Genomic DNA, 15603 nt, shown 5'->3' with positions numbered 1-15603 from the left:
TCGTCGAAGAGGTCGTCAAAAAAAAGTACTGATGAAGAAGAAAAAAGTGCCGAGACCGCTGGTCTACTTTTTTAATTTGTGGCGGTGGTTGACGAGGAAAGAACGAGGTCTTGTCGTCGAGGTTGGGAGGTTCGGCACGGAAGGTGCGAGCGAGAGAGTGACTCGATGAGGTTGGGAAGGCGCGAATGAGTGCGAGCGAGAAATGCTGAGAAGGAGCAACCAAGAAGGATTCGGATACCAGTCACGACACAAAGCCCTTGTTTACTTTTTTCTCAAATCTTTTCCAATGCGATAAAAAGCTGCCGTTACCAAGTTGAAACAAGGTGTAATAAAAGAGTAGTCGAAGAAGCGGAAAGAGGAGGCGGTAGGTTGTTTGGTATTTAGCTAACCGGCCACACGGAGGAACGTGAGGATGAGGATAGACTAAAAGAAGAGATTTATGGAGGATGGGAAAGAATAGAGAGAGAGACGGAGCAAGAAGAAGTAAGAGACGGAAGGCCAAGCACAGCTGGGCAAGATGCAGAGGTTGTGGACAGTAACTTAAGTATAACGACGGACGATGAAAAAAGAAGGGGACGGGAGGAAGCAGGGAGTACGGATATTGGGACTAGGTAGTAGGAGTAGGAGTAGGAGTACCCAGGAGTAGGGGGATAAGGTAAGGTACATACAAGGAGGGAAGATGACCGGGGGTGTCAGCGGTACATGAATCCAGGTACCTGCTCTCAGCATCCGTACCTTGTAGCCTGTCCGTACGCAGTCCCTGGCCCAGGTTTGTCACTTGTGCGTGTCTCCATGTGCGTGTGTGCTTGCTTGGTGTGCTTTGGTGCTCGACCTTGACCTTGACCTTGACCTGGGGCCCTGAGGTGTGGTCTTTGGGTCCTGGAGGGGTGTGTGGCGTGTGTGAGTGGACCACGCGAGGATGTACCTTTGCGACATTGTCTGGATGGATGGATGGATGGATGGATGGATGCTGCAGAGAGAGACTGGACAAGGACAAGAGAACGAACGACGGACGAGGTACTGGCCCCGAGGTGTCTGTATTTGGTAGCGAGAACATCCGTACAATATGTTATTCTCTATGCTGTCTCACTCTCACTGCCTCATTGCAGGATCGTGAGGGGAGAGAGAAAAGATGCAAAAGAGACAGGCCGAGACTGAGGCCAGACGGGGCAGACGACAGACAGTGCTCAGCACAAGTGAATAACGTCAAGGTACCTTATGAATACAGCATCTCGAATTCTGCACAAAAAAAAGTGGACGGGCCTTCGAGGCTCTGGGCAACATCTGCGGCAGAACAAGGAGTAGAAGCCGAGAAAGGGACGAGAAAAGACGGGACAGTTAGACGACGGCGAAGACTTGGATCCAGTGACCAGCGGGAATTGGGAGAGGCGACGGGAGAGAAATGGTGACGGACGGGGAAGACGGGGGACAGCAAGGAGGGAGAAAGGTACGTATCGGCAAAGGTGGGCTGGACCTAGGTAGGACCTGGAGACTCTGCCCAGCGCCCAGCGCTCCAGCGCACACTGCCCAGCGGTGCTGCCGCCAGCCTGCGAAGCCTGCGCGTGTCTGAGGAAAAGGGGATACGTACCGAAATATCCGTGCACCGAGGGCTTGGCTCCCATTTGGGGTTGATGCGAAAAGCCGCGACTTTTTGGCAATATCGGTGCCGGTGCCACGCCGCCCAGCCTGTGCATGGCATTACGCTACATACTACGCGATAGAGTGAGCATGGGGAGGGGGAAGACGAGCAGCAGCATGGCGTGGCGGCAGTTTGGCATTGTGCACACTCTGTGGCAGACACGTCGACTCCTGCTTCTTGCGACTCCGTTTCCGTATCACCACTGCTGCGAGGTAACCTAACCCTCATCCTCCGTATGCCAGAGACTGTAGTAGGCCAAGAGAGCAAAAAGGAAGTCAGGAGGTTCAGACCGATTACCCACACATTTTACTCTCGGGAGGAAAGTCCCAGGGCCGTTCTTGGCACTAGTCTCAATCAAGGCTTGTGCTTCACCTTTTTCTGGTCGTCGGAAGGGGACTGACGACCGGGGTGGGTTGCTTGTGGACTTGTGGAGAAAGTCGACTGACTGATGCTTCTCCCCGAATTGTACGCAGTATGGGCCATGACATGTTATTGTTTTCCCAATATTGATCTTTTTTTTCTTCTGCTTTGTTCCATCGTTGGTATCCACGGTAAATCGCCGTCGGGCGGTAGAAAGTATGAAAACACCACACTGTTGTACGTAGGTGACGTACGAATTCAAACAATGAAGGGCATGCGCGTCCCGGGGTGGAGGGACCGCACTAAGGCAAGGTACAGAATACCACACGGCGGCAGTCGGCGGGATGGATGGATAGATCCAATGGTGGATGGATGGATGGCGTTGGCGTTGTTGGCTGTTGGCTTCGACTCACGTACGGCGGCACGCCACAGTTCGATTGGGTGGTGATTGAGATTTACCACATCCCCCCCAGGTACACAGTTACACAGGTAGGCACACAGGGTCCATTCCCGGGGCGCCGTCGCAAGACTTGCGGCACCCGACTGCCAACCGTTCCAGCCATCGGCGAGAACTGGGAAATTTGTGGCATATTTTCTGGTAGTGCTCCATGGCAAATGGCGCTGAAGGTTCTGGACCTACCCAGTTGGGTGTTGTCTCACTCCCTTAACCGCAGGGTAATCAAAAAGAGACGCCACAAGAGCGGCAGAGGCGCCGTTTTTCAAAGGGAACGGCGTCCGCTGCAAACCGCCGCCTCTCCGTTCACCTGCGCCTCTCCTCTCTCTGTGCCTCACTGCCTCGCGGTCTCTTGGGCGGTCAGACGGTGCTGTCAGTGTCTGTGACTGACGGAAGAAAACTGTTGAATCTGGCTCGCTGACCACCCGATCCCCATCCATCCATCCATCGCGGCGAACCAACAATGGGAGAAAAGGTCGGATTGTGTGTGCAGATGTACGGCGTGTGTGTGAGAGAGATGGGCTCATGCCATATGGTTGGCTCTCCCCGTCTCTCGGATCATGAAGGTCTCAGTGCCAGCACAAACCTGTGACAATGCGCATCGTTGCTTCTTCTGATTCTATTAGGTTCTTTCCCACGCTTTGCGTTCGTCTGTCTTAACCCAAAATTTTCTCATGTCGTATACCTACCTATTTGCCTCCTTCCTCCACCGGGTGGTTCTGGTTCTTCATTTTTCCATCGTCGTGGCTAGGTTATCAAGGCAGGAACAAGAGACATTCAGTGGGGGCGCCTACCTTACCCCGTAAGGTAGGTACCTGCCCTCTGTCTCTCCTTTCTTCCCTCCCCTGGGAAAACTGGCAGGTGTCCAACCCAGGATCACAGTACGTACCCCCAATTAAACGGTACGTGCTCTCTCGCTCGTCACGGAGACTAACCTCGCAATGGGGAAAGCGTCAAGCCGTAGCTGTTCCCCTTTTGGGCGCTGCGGCAGCCAAGCGCGCTTCTCGTTGGCCGTGCCAAGTCAAACAAGGCCGCCCCTCTTATTATCCCCTTGGTCCTGCCCATCCTGGATTGGTAGGCCCTGGCAAAAGTCGATCCTCCCCCTCCAGGGCTCCGTCGTCCTTTCCTCTCCCCTCCACTAGCGCCGGTTTCGACCCTGTCATTTCGACTAAATCTGTAACGTCCAAGTTCAGCGCCTCATCGCAGAAAAAAGGAAAGAGGGCTCCATTGTCAGCTTCCTCATCGTCGTTGTTGTCCTCCATGGTCGAGCTTCACCTTGGAAAAGGCTCCAGTGCTCCACAGAATGGTCCACGTCGGCTGCCCACGTTGCCCAGTCTCAGTCGCCGTCTCTTCGGAGTTTTACCGTCAAGGTTGCTGTAACCGTACCTTATCTCAGCAACCATCTGTGTCTTGCAGCCCTTTTCTCGCCTTTTCCTTGCTTGTTACTATCCGCGAGTCGCCGTTTGCTTGTCCCAGTATCAAGTTGCACGCACTCTCTGGCAGTCTGTCTGGACTTGAATAATTAGCCGGTCTTGTCCCGTCACCTCTCTGGACCGTAGCCATCCCGGTCTGGCTCTAGTCCGCAAAGCCCCCTTACCTCAGCTTTACTGCCAGGCTAGGGTAGGTGGCCTTGAAGCTGTCAAGTCAAGCACCATGTCAGGCCTCGCGAACTGACGGTACTTTGTCCGTATGGACCTGTGGCAAGGTGTCTGTCAGTCCCTCGACCCTGAACCTACCTGCTTGCTCAGCAGTCAAGTTAGACCGCTGAGCAGTTCAGATTCTCGACCTAGACCCTCCCTCTTGTGAATCGTATGCCCCCTACATAGTATCGCCCGAGTCGATGCCCTCATCAAACAGTCTTGGGCTTCTTGGCCTTGTCTCCGTCAGCGCTCTCGTGAGTCTCGTCGAGACTCTCCTCGTCAGCAGATGTCTTGACTCTACGCTGTACCTCTGGGCATGCGTCGTCCATATCCCCTCCTTTCTCCTCATATTGTACAAACTTCAGAGTCTCTGATATACAAATCTCCAAACTTGTGCAACCATCATAATCGTACTCTCCCAAGTTCCAACCCCGGGCCATGCTTGTAAACCCATGGATGCAGCCATCATGTACAGATACGCTTTGCATCTGCAGCCTTCACTTTGTCGACCCGTCATCCAGTCCTCTTCTCCTGCCCCTACTGTACCTCTTCCCACCCCCTCGAGCTTCATCATGTCTCTTATTCGTGAGGTCCCCCGTCATCGACTGGTCCAGTTTGTACCCACTCATCCCGGGGGGGGGCTGAAGCTTTTCTAATCTCGTCAACCATCGTGACGATGTCGCCGCCGTCACTACCGACTGCCATGTGCCGTCCCCTCTTTCTTGGCATCCCTGACCTCCCATGTGCTTTTCTCTTGCTGTCCCTCTCATCTGTACACGAGCAACGGTACGACTGAGCATTAGCAAACCTACCTTAACTCCATCTGCTCCGAGGCACCTAGCACGGGACGGGGGGCGTCAGGGCGACGCACGGAGGCCCCGATCTTGACGTGAGCATAACTCAACTTACCTCTCACCACTCGTGACTTGCGGCTTGGCCAACACGGTGTAACGGTAAAGGCCATGCGCCGTGATGCTTTCCACTCCCTCCCCCACAACAAATAACAGACACCGACTGGCTAATCGACGACGTCAATGTAACACAACGTGTGCATCCTGGCCTGCTTAGCCACCGTCAAACAATGAACTCGCAGTCTGTAGATATCGCCATTCAATGCGCAAGAGGCAAAGCCGATCCTCATCAGTACATGCCGCGTCAAAAGGATTAGGCGTCATGTAGAAACGTAAACAATTCCAACGCCGCCGTCTCTTCAGTGACGTTTGGTCGAATGCGACCCTCGAGGAGGTCCTTCGCCCAAGCTCACGAAACCGTTGAAACCGTGCCCTCCCCTCCCTCCCTCTCCCCAAGCCTGGGGTTAGACTTGGGATTGTCGCGGGAGATTGACGGACGTCTGTGGTATCGTTTTGGCATGCCGTGGGAATCGAAAGGGCAATGCGGAGAACGGACCAGAAGAGTGAGCCCAGGCCGGCCGTGGTCGTCGTTGTCGTCCGAGTTGCAAACACCACCGTCTGCCCCCCTCAGCCTCAGACATCTCATCCCCCCTGCTGATGCTGCTGCCACCACTGCACCCCATCTGTCAGACATGTTGCTTTCCCCAGCCCAGTGCAGCGCAGCATTCGGTGGGAAATCTTGACGATCTCTCGTCGCAGGAACCCAAAAAAGAAGGTCAGAGGGAACGCGCCAAGGCCATCTCCCGTCGTGCAGCGTCGGTCGTCTTCGAGACTCCCCCAGGGGCCAAACAAGCAACAAGGCTTAACTAGGTAGGATGCATGTAGGACGTCTCGCCTTGTCGACGGTACGAATACTGTAGGTATCTGTAAGTGGTAATGTCTAGTGACACAATAGCCCGCAACGTCTCTATGACCCGTGGCATCGGTTCGTATTCGACACTTCAATGTTGAATGTCTTACACTACACGATCAAGACATTTCATCTATTGGACGCCGGCTGGCACAATATCCAGCTCCTAGATGTTGCAAGGTTCCTTGCTCAGAGTCGATCGGCAAGGTTGCTCCGCCCTCTACCCTATTTTCGACGTTAATGCGCCCAGACCGAATGGTAAGTCAGCGAGCCCCCCCCCCTTTGGACGACAACCACCGAGGCTGTACTCGACGCATTCCTTTACAGAGTACCGTGGTTGGAGTTCTGTAGTGAAATTAACTTTGCCGTGCGTAAACTTCCGACGTCGACTTCATTTCGAGCCGCAAGGAGATCGTCGGCCGGGGCAGAGCCGTTCGCTGGGCCGATTAAGGTCAAACCACCCCGCTGCCCCGAAATGAGGCGAAAGTGAGAGCGGGAGGCAGTCCGCACGATCCGCATGACGGCTTCGACTCTATCCGCCGTTGCCAACGCGGCTCGATAGGGTATCTAGCACTCAATCTGGAGGCCCGGCTGCGATGAACTCTGACACCTATCGTGGCATTCATAGTTCGTTCGGGAGGCCTGTCTCAGAGTCTCAGTGCCTGCTGGTGATTCAAAGTTCGAATGGTTGTCTCCGCTTTGGAAGGATGAGCAGATTGAGAGACGACTCAGACGAGAGATACTCCCCTTGGAGTTTAGCTCAATAAAGCACTGTCCACTCCCTCTAATTATTTCCCGCATGTCTTTCGTAATCTGGCGTGCGTCGACAGCGTTGCCAATCTTTTAGGCTATGTCGCACGAGAGAGGAGCCAAAAAGGCCGCGCACGTTCGTTCAATCTCGGGAGCCTCCCATCTCGGAATGGAGCGATCTCCCATGCGCTCTCGGGATCCATAGATCCCATGTTCACACGAATAGCGGTGGCTTGCTGGCGGACATGCGCTGCGTTATTGTGCATGCGTATCAGGATTATGCAAGGCCAAGGCTGAGTTACTCAACGTTGTATCCGCGTAGTCGCACACAACGGCTGTGGTGTACTACTGCACCATTGCCTGCCCGTGGTTGTACATTGTATGGTTTGTCTAACAGCCAAGCCTTTTCAGCGTGCGATTAGAAACCAGTCAGAGACTCCAAACAGCCCCTTCCTAGGAGACAGGCAGACAATACACGGTCCACCGAGTGTCACTGTTAGGTAGTCCGACTGCTGAAGATACAGTGATACGGCCTTCTCGGGATGCGGGAGGGCATTCCGCAGCCTCACGTTGTGCTTTCTGTACGCTATCAACCTTCCTTTTGACCGTATAGCTGACGACGGCGCGCTTCAGCTTCGTTTCCCGTCCGTTTGGATACTGTGGAATTATTGGCCGTACCACGCCATCTGGAAGGGATAGCAACCAACGTCGGTCTAAAGTCGACGACAATGTGCGTGAGTAATGGCAGGCTTGGCCCCGCTGCATCAGTGCCTGTGCAAGACTCATTTGCATCGCATCAGTTGATCGCCTTGTCATACGCGAATATGCCATTATCATAATCCCTTGGATCCTCAATGTTATTGTCACAATGCTCAGACTCTCGATACGAATACTTTGGGATACCTTCTGCATGTGGCCAGCCCTAGAGCATGACTGGCACGTCCCTGCCAATGAGTCTTAACCGAGCCGATGGATGAAAGAACCTGGCAAAGCTAGAGACAGGATAGTGACCGAGAGGTTCCCAGCGGTGAGGGTACTGTGATTGAGATAGATTAATAGATAGCAATAATTATGCCATGGTCCATGGGTGGTATACATTGACAAGGCCGATGATGGAGGCGAAGGGCTGATTTTTTTTTCGCGCGGCTGAAAGGGGGTTCAACTGCTGCCCCCACCAAGGCAGAGAAGGCGTGGTGCGTGCAGCGTGGGCCATGGGCGAAGCCATCGACGAGGATATCGTCGAGCAGAAAAAGTGACGACCCAATCGGGAACTTTGAAACGGCGCGGCGTGGAGGTTGTATTCGTATTTGATTGGCTGTAGACTTGGACATGACAACGGATGAAACATCGACGGCCCTTGACAAGTCGTGCGTCTCGAGACATGCAGGGATGAGGCCAGTCTTAGATTCGCCCAAGTCGTGGTTGGCCTGGGAGGCCCCGGCCGAACAGGGGCCACTTGGAGACGCCGCGAAAGACGGATGAGGTGACGAATGCTGCTTCAACAGCCGCCCGTGGTCCCCTGCGCCGCCATCCCATCCCATAATAACAAAGTACGGCTGACATCTAGCCTATTTGCCCTGTATCGACCTGAATGACAGGCAGTAGACAGGCATGCATTTGCTGGTTGTTCCTCTGCCTGACTGTGAACCGTGGACCGTGGTAGTCCTCTCGAGTCTTGACAGGTCAGGGTGGACCTGCGGTTGTGCTCAACGTTGGCTTCGATGCGCTGGTGGGACAGACCGCCAACAAGCGTCAAACTGCTGCGATGCTCAGGACCTTTCGGCCTGTTGATGTTGGTAAGCGATATTCGACGAAGCCCCCTCCTAGGCTCCTCCTCCATCAGTCCACTTCGGCCCCCGACACCGCCGTGAACTTGGAAATTCGAGGAGGGGCGCATCCCCCGACACGATGCGACTCTGCAGACAAACATCGCTCGCTTGTCTCTTCGCTTCGATGATATCGAATTATCGATTGCTTCTAGACTCGGGTCCGGTCTTTGTGAGCTCATCGTATCCACCATGACATCCCGACCCGAAATAAGGTAATCTGGAATCCGGGAGATGTTATTGTCGGAAGTTGGACCAGTAACTCGGCCCACGAGGATGAGCCGCGGCGTATGTAGGGCTCCCGTTGTCTTCGAATCGAAGGATGCTGCTCCTCACCTTCCGAACAGCAGGTATAGGAACAACTTGCATTGATCAGCGCTTCGGAAATCTTGAAATCTCGACCGTGACTTCCAAATTTCCTTGGCTAGGCTTGCAGCTAGCCCCAGTTGTGTGTGTGTGTATACCTGTCGATCCCTGACGGAGGGCTCAAGTTGTCAGCTGGCCCGTTTGTAGATCGAATTGCCCAGAGCCGCAGGCAATATCGAATCAACATTGTGACTTGGCTACAATGCGATGTACCAGATGGTCCATACATCTCTCTTTCGCTTGTCCCAGGTACAGTTGAGACCACCTCAACATTATCGGGGCCGGTCTGTGGTACGAGTGTTTTCCGACCGCACGAATGTGATGGTCACCAGCGCGGGTTTCTCGATGCCCTGGCAGGTTTCAATAAGACCATACTCCAAACTCCATCAGTCGTCATCGGTCTTCCATCATCAGGCTGTCGTGTCCCGGAGTTGGCGCGTCTCTCTCCGCTTGTTCGTCTCGAGATGTTGAATAGGCATGTTGATGCTCCCCTGCTCGAACACCGCCAAGACTTTTGGGACGTCGCTCTCGGGGATGCTTCCATTACTTATTGCACCTCGCTTATTGTAATCCTGCTGACAAAACTTCGAAGTGAATCACTGCGTGCGCGTTCGAGTACGAGAAACGTTACCGAATTCTGGGGATGCAAGCAGCTCGTACCGCACATCCGACGTTTAGTGCCGCAGTAAGGGCGTATTTCCACTGTACTGGTGTCAAAGTGCAGCACATTACGCAATTCGATGTTTGCAGATGCTGTAGATCATGTTTGTGATTCGATATCAGTGCGTGAATATGGCGACAGCTCGGAGCCGCCGCCAAAGGCCTGGTCGGTCGCCATGCCGTTTGCCGTTTGCCGGTGAAGATGCTGCTTCCGCGGCAGGTTCCAGACCAAATCATCTCCGTTGCCCGCCGCCATTCCGGCTGCGCGGGTGTGGCCACTGGCCATGTCTCGGCTCTCCCCCACCGGGCAGAGCCCCGCGACATCGCATCCCTGGATTCGGCTCATCCGTCGTGCGTCTTGGAAAGTCAAATTTTCTTTTGCTATTAAAAGAGTCGAGACACGTGCTATCCTCCACAATCCGAAAATGCAGGGTCTGGTGCTTCATCCCAGGGCGATCTGTGATCCGAACGAGAGGCTCTGAGGCGGTTGGCATGAGGGCGTCGGCAAAATCTTGCGACGGCTCAACACGTGTCGTTTCAATAACATTGTTAGACTTTGCTGGGCGTTTACGCCGAGAGGACGATCAATCAAGAATGCGAAATGCAAAATCCGCGCCTGGGACGATGTTCGACTCAGGTACGCTTGAGAGTTGGCGTCCAGACTTGGCGATGGTCGAAGCTGATTTCAAATTCCAAATGCTTGGACGTTGCAGCCAAGCCTGCAAAAGTCAGTCCGAGGCTCTGCGGCAATGATAAAGAGACGTCTCCCCAACCGTCTGCTCATAACGTGATGGCCTGTCGTATTGACTTTCACTCCCTTCTCGTACCCTATGCAGCATTCCTGAGGTCGGTAGTCCTGCCGAGAATTGCTGTTAACACGACCGGTCCGGATTCGGTCTGATAGTCATCGGGAAGTATGCTGATGACCACGACTCGGATCGCGGTTATCTGCGAGGTAGTAGCTTGGTCAGCCAGTTGCCTGGATCAAACCCTCAGTGGCAAGCTTACGGTACAACTGCAACTTGCCATGACATGGAATCAAGGTTAAACTCTGCCGACCCCCCGAGCTGACTCAAAGCCTCCGCGTGACCTCTTGCTCAGAAAATAGGTTGATCGCAGCAACAGCCATGCTTGCTGTAGAACGAGTTGAAACGGTGGAAGGTTGACGAAGCCTACCCGAGCAACTCAATTGCAGCTGTGTCGTCGTTATGCCGAACCTTGGTCTGGGCCCTGTGGACGAATTTTAAACGTCTATTAATATGTGACGTTGGCATCTCAAGCATCCGTGGCTGTACGGCGTACGATAACAACACTGGATGGAGGCGTAGCCCGTTGTCGGTAGTATGTATTGCCTTGAGTCCATGGCAAAGGTCGTGGTAATATCTGTGAAGTCGGGAATTCAGGTATTTGATCAAAAAAAACTTCCATGACGTGATGAAGCCGCAGTTCGTTGTCAGGTTCTAAGTTCATGCATCGGTTAAAGGTGGGATGTACCTTATGGCTCGACGTCGTTACTTCGTCGGTCTTTCCGTTGCTTGAGTTCAATGTAAGTACCTGCTGAGGTAAGTAGGCAATGAACTGGGGCATTTTGCAAGTGGACTCCCGACCAGGCATGTGACTGTCAGGGAAGCGATAAGCCGAGATTGTGCGATAAGGTCAACCGATAAGACACCTCGAGAAAGTGGCTCAATTTACACTCCCGATCTTGCAACTAAGAAGACGATGCGATGGGACTGACTCTACCCCTCGGAGCTCGTCACGCAGGGACGGCTGTGCACGTCTCATCCACGAGGTGGGCAGTGAGCCCGTCTTGACTCTGACGTCCTGGGCTGCAATGCACCCTGACGTTGAACGCGCTGTGAAGGTGGTATTCGGTGTCAGGCCAGCCAGCCAAACGGGACATTCATATGGTTTTGCACGCGCATGTCCCGTCGGTTGATGTGCATCAAGGTGGGGGGTAATTAGACTGTCAGGCTTATTATATTGTGTACATTCTTGGCCTCGAAAGGTTGTTTACTGCGGCAACTGTCGCCCGGGTGCCCGCGAATGAAGAAGAATCAAAGAGAAATCCAGCAAAGGAGGAAAGGGTTTACCCTCATTCCTTGATTCAACCTTGTGTTTCCATTGCAACCAGCCGTCTTGCACATCGCCTTTACTGGTATATTTACCTGGCACTCGAAGGGTCGATTGAAATAAGGTCCCTTGAGTTGAATAGGTATCCATGCATTTGATAGAAAGTCTGGGCCGGGGCAGTAAGTTAAGGTATGCGGATATGTAGAGACTGACAGTCAATGAGAAAATAAGCTACCGACTGCCGCTCCGTGTATCCTGTTGGTGCCGTCATCTTTTATTGTGCTGTCATGCTTCCTTGGAAAAAGTTGTCTTGTTGATGTTACTTTCCCCTCTTTTCGGCCAATAAATATAACTTGCGGAATGAGTATCCATCCATCAGAAGCAAACCACTTCATTATTGACTGTAATTAATTTCCTCGCCTTCTTGACCTTTTTTGATCATTCGGCAAGTACATTCCTCTGGTTCCGCGAGAGTGGAAATGATTTTGTCAGGTATTTCCGGCAGTCTATCGACCTCGTCACGGAGTCGTTACCACATTCTGTCCGTCCAATCTTCTATTGTGCCACACCTCACTCAACTCACTGCCTACCTGCCTGTCCACCTGCGGAAACACGAAAGCAAACCACGCCACCCCCGTCGCCAGTTCGCCTGCCTCACCAACGCAGCAGCAGCAGCAGCAGACCGAAACTGCAGTAATTAATTGCCTTTACCTTACCTTACGGCGTACCTTGGTGGCATAACAACAAGCCTCAATCGGGGTCGCCTCCCCTATTCTTATTTTATCTGACCGTCCTCACCTTGCAGACCTAAAGTACCTTTTAGGCTTACCGTGCCACACCGGTACCCGCAAGCCGCACCGCTCCCGCACCACCGCTGCCTCACCTAACGCAACGCAGAACACAGGCGCAGGCACAGGTGCAGCAGGCGCAGCACTTTCCTTCCTGCCTTCCCTTCCCGGCCGCTCGACCATTTTCCAATTGTCCGGTACTCGTTTCATTTCCAGACACACAGCATTCAACACACCAACAAACCCTTTTTCCACTTCCACATCCAGATTCTACCTTTTGCTTCTGCTTCTGCCTCTGTCTCCTCTTAGTTTTGTTGTTCTCTTTGTCCCCGTCTTGTAAGGCGAACTTTTACGACGACACCTTCTGCCGTAGTCCAACCTCTACGAACACCTATCGACGACACTTCTTCCCATTTCTTTCCATCACCGTGTCACTGCTGGGCTCCCCTCTCTTCTTCTCCAAATCATCTGCTCAGGCTCTCTCCTCAGGTCGCATTCTCAGTCGTCAATAGTCGACACTTCCATTCTTTGGCCGGACCCCGACCTACCTCGTACTGTGTGTGTGTGTGTCTACCACCAATCACTCCATCGCTGTCTCTCGCCCTCTCACCACCTCACCACCTGGTTACCAGGTAGCCATACGATTCTCTCCCTCCGCCTTGGCCTCCACCCCCTCCTCTGCTCTCCTCTCCATCGTCTCCTCTCCTCCCGCCGCCGTCCTTCTTATCGGCGCTTCCACTCATTGGGCCGTTTCCCTGTTGCTGCGCACGCGACCGACCGCGTAAAGTGGCTTGGGCGAAGCGAAGAGACCCCAGCGCAGCGCTACTTTCCACTGGGACCAACCTGACGAATACGGCCGCCAGCCGACCAAAACAGCTGCTCAGCATTGTTGTGACCCCCCCGGTCTGCGTTATCCAGGGTCTCTGAATTATTGGCACTTCATTTCCCCCACCATCGTCAAAGCAGCCCAGAGCCAATCTCCCTTCGCCTTTTTTCCCTTCCGCTTGATCAGCAATCCCGCTATCGCCGCCGTCGCCGCCGCTCCCCCGTTTCCCCCCCTTGGAGAGAGCCCGTCTGGCCATGATCTAGGAACGGCTTCAACCCTCCCCTCTCCGAAAATCTTAGTTTTTCGACCCAAAGAATCGCCCACTTCGACCCCGACGACCATGTCCGTTTGCGTCGAACAGTCCTTTCCTTCAACCGACGACGACGCCAACGTCACGAACAACGTCCCCCGAGACCGAGACCCCTCCGGTACCGATAGGCGACAGTCGCGAGACGACTATCATGCCAACGCCAACGCCACTGAAGAGTTGACCTCGATTATGACAGCCTCTGCCTCCATCCTTTCAACCATACTCAACACCTCATCCAACCCAGTATCACCCGGCCCATCAAGCCCACCCCTCGAGCAGGCAAAGAGCAATGAATTCGTGCCCCCGACTCGTCCAAGCAGCACGCCCTTCTTACACCCCGATCAACGGAACTCGGATTGCTGCACTCCGATGGCCGACGACGTTGATGCCTACGGCTACGGAGGCCCGGGCATCACCACTCCTTCCTATACTCTCGAGACCCCCGAGGTCACGCCCTCCCTGAATTTGAATGACTTACCGGCCGAAATTCACGAATGCATTCTCGACCACCTTTTCGGATACCGAGTATCCACAAACTCCAAGAGCTCGGTAGGCATGCAGAGTGTGACCAAAAGTTGGGGAACCGCACTTCGCCATTCCCGACGCAGGGAGTTGTCGGAACTTGCTCTCGTCAGTCCCGTCTGGAGGATCCTCATCCAAGAGCGCCTATACCGTCACATCAAAATAAAGGCCACTATCGAATCGCTAGAGCTGGCCATGATGTACTTCAGCGAACACAACCACCTCCGGCACTACGTCAAGCACATTGAGATCTGGTTCCCAGTCTTCCAGCCCAAGTACGGTCCGTTGGCGTTGAGCACTACTCTTGCTCTTCCCACGGTAACAATGGACGGATTGACAAACGCGACCTACACACTCCCCGCAAACAACTGCAGCCTCGAAGAGGCCTTCACCTTTGTCTCGATGGCTCTTCCTGACGTCTGTGTCCTGACTATCGAGGGAGGGGAAAGAAAGAAGGCACCAAAGGTACAGCACAGTTGGCATAAGCGACCCCCTGGCTGGCATCTGCCGACCCTTCATTCGGTTCGTACCTTGGTCACCAAAGGCCAGTGGAACCTGATGCGCGAAGACTCGGATTTCTCAGCCTTCCTCGCGGCTCTCCCCAACCTCAACGAGTGGCACGGCTCCTACAGCAAGCCCAAGTCGAAGAGTTACCTGAGCATGGCCAGCATTCTACCCAAACTACCCACAAATCTCACTTACCTCAACTTGTGCCTGGAAAGCGACTACCGGCGGGAGCTCACGTGCCCTCCATTCTACATGAAGGTTTCCAACCAGGTTCACTTCTGCTCGAAGCTGGCCGAGGCAACTCCCGCGCTGGAGCATTTGGCTTACACCGGCCGCGTTTGCAAGAATTTCTTCAATATGGCGGCGATCAGATCGGATTCGAGAACGACACGACTCAAGACGATTGACCTAACGGTCAAGAATTGCTGTCGGCCTGTACCTCAGTTCCACGATTCTGGCAGCGGAATTCAGGACATGAACTTTATTCACTCGTTCGAGATGCTTGTGTTGGCAGGCATTCACTCCATGTCGACTCTCAAGGCTCTGGACTACCTGCGGATTCGCTTCGTGGACTTGGGTAAGTCATGTCTCGCTTTTTTTCTTCTTCTTGCATTCCGTCCTTGCTAACTAGTCCCAGACTCTCCCGTCCCTCCCTTGAATCCCTACTTTGTCTTGAGAGACGGCTGGTGTTCCGGTGTCTGGAGCGACAACATCCTGGCAGAGCTGAATCGAGTCCGGCCAAACGCAAAGTTTGAGCAGTTGAGCGAGTCATTCGGCGAGGTTGGTTTCAATAAAGACGGTCGCATGATTATCAGCCCCGATTACCCTCGATCGCGAGTCTTGTCTCTCAAGCTCGCCAACTACGCACTTTTGGCGGGCAGCGTTGCTGCATTGCCCTAAAGGGTTTGTTGAACCCGCAACACCACACCAAGACGCCTTGGTACACTCTCGCATAGCGACACACCCGCACAGCGCACAGCGCACAGCGATACATCCGTACGGCGGGGTTCCCTATTTTGAAATTTGACAACACCACACAACGAACATGCAAGCACAGCAATAAGGGGTTCACTTGAGAGGCGTTAATTTGAGGTTTCCGCGCCATAGATGGACAGCATCAT

General features: G+C 53.7%; 5 protein-coding genes across 5 annotated transcripts; 1 reads left to right on the top strand and 4 right to left on the bottom strand.

The window, feature by feature from the left end:
* Window positions 1–607: 607 nt before the first annotated feature.
* Window positions 608–3055, bottom strand: CLUP02_14271 (uncharacterized protein; the record flags this gene model as incomplete). Its single annotated transcript, XM_049293202.1, has 9 exons — window positions 608–939; window positions 1008–1035; window positions 1097–1215; window positions 1283–1686; window positions 1788–1884; window positions 1943–2231; window positions 2303–2635; window positions 2696–2823; window positions 3040–3055. 9 exons carry the CDS (start codon window positions 3053–3055, stop codon window positions 608–610), a joined length of 1746 nt encoding a protein of 581 aa, XP_049150348.1.
* Window positions 3056–7656: 4601 nt separating this feature from the next.
* CLUP02_14270 (uncharacterized protein) lies at window positions 7657–8145 on the bottom strand (the record flags this gene model as incomplete). The annotated part of the gene is made up of 1 exon (XM_049293201.1): window positions 7657–8145. One exon carries the CDS (start codon window positions 8143–8145, stop codon window positions 7657–7659), a length of 489 nt encoding a protein of 162 aa, XP_049150347.1.
* A 1411-nt stretch (window positions 8146–9556) lies between these two features.
* CLUP02_14269 (uncharacterized protein) lies at window positions 9557–9802 on the bottom strand (the record flags this gene model as incomplete). Its single annotated transcript, XM_049293200.1, has 1 exon — window positions 9557–9802. The coding sequence occupies one exon, from the start codon at window positions 9800–9802 to the stop codon at window positions 9557–9559; it is 246 nt and encodes an 81-aa protein (XP_049150346.1).
* A 3129-nt stretch (window positions 9803–12931) lies between these two features.
* On the bottom strand, window positions 12932–13204 carry CLUP02_14268 (uncharacterized protein; the record flags this gene model as incomplete). The annotated part of the gene is made up of 1 exon (XM_049293199.1): window positions 12932–13204. The coding sequence occupies one exon, from the start codon at window positions 13202–13204 to the stop codon at window positions 12932–12934; it is 273 nt and encodes a 90-aa protein (XP_049150345.1).
* A 279-nt stretch (window positions 13205–13483) lies between these two features.
* Window positions 13484–15382, top strand: CLUP02_14267 (uncharacterized protein; the record flags this gene model as incomplete). Its single annotated transcript, XM_049293198.1, has 2 exons — window positions 13484–15059; window positions 15120–15382. 2 exons carry the CDS (start codon window positions 13484–13486, stop codon window positions 15380–15382), a joined length of 1839 nt encoding a protein of 612 aa, XP_049150344.1.
* Between the last annotated feature and the right edge of the window lie 221 nt (window positions 15383–15603).

The sequence above is a fragment of the Colletotrichum lupini genome, chromosome 7, assembly GCF_023278565.1.
Source record: "Colletotrichum lupini chromosome 7, complete sequence".
Lineage (NCBI taxonomy): Eukaryota > Fungi > Ascomycota > Sordariomycetes > Glomerellales > Glomerellaceae > Colletotrichum > Colletotrichum lupini.
This window is presented reverse-complemented; position numbering and strand designations above follow the sequence as displayed.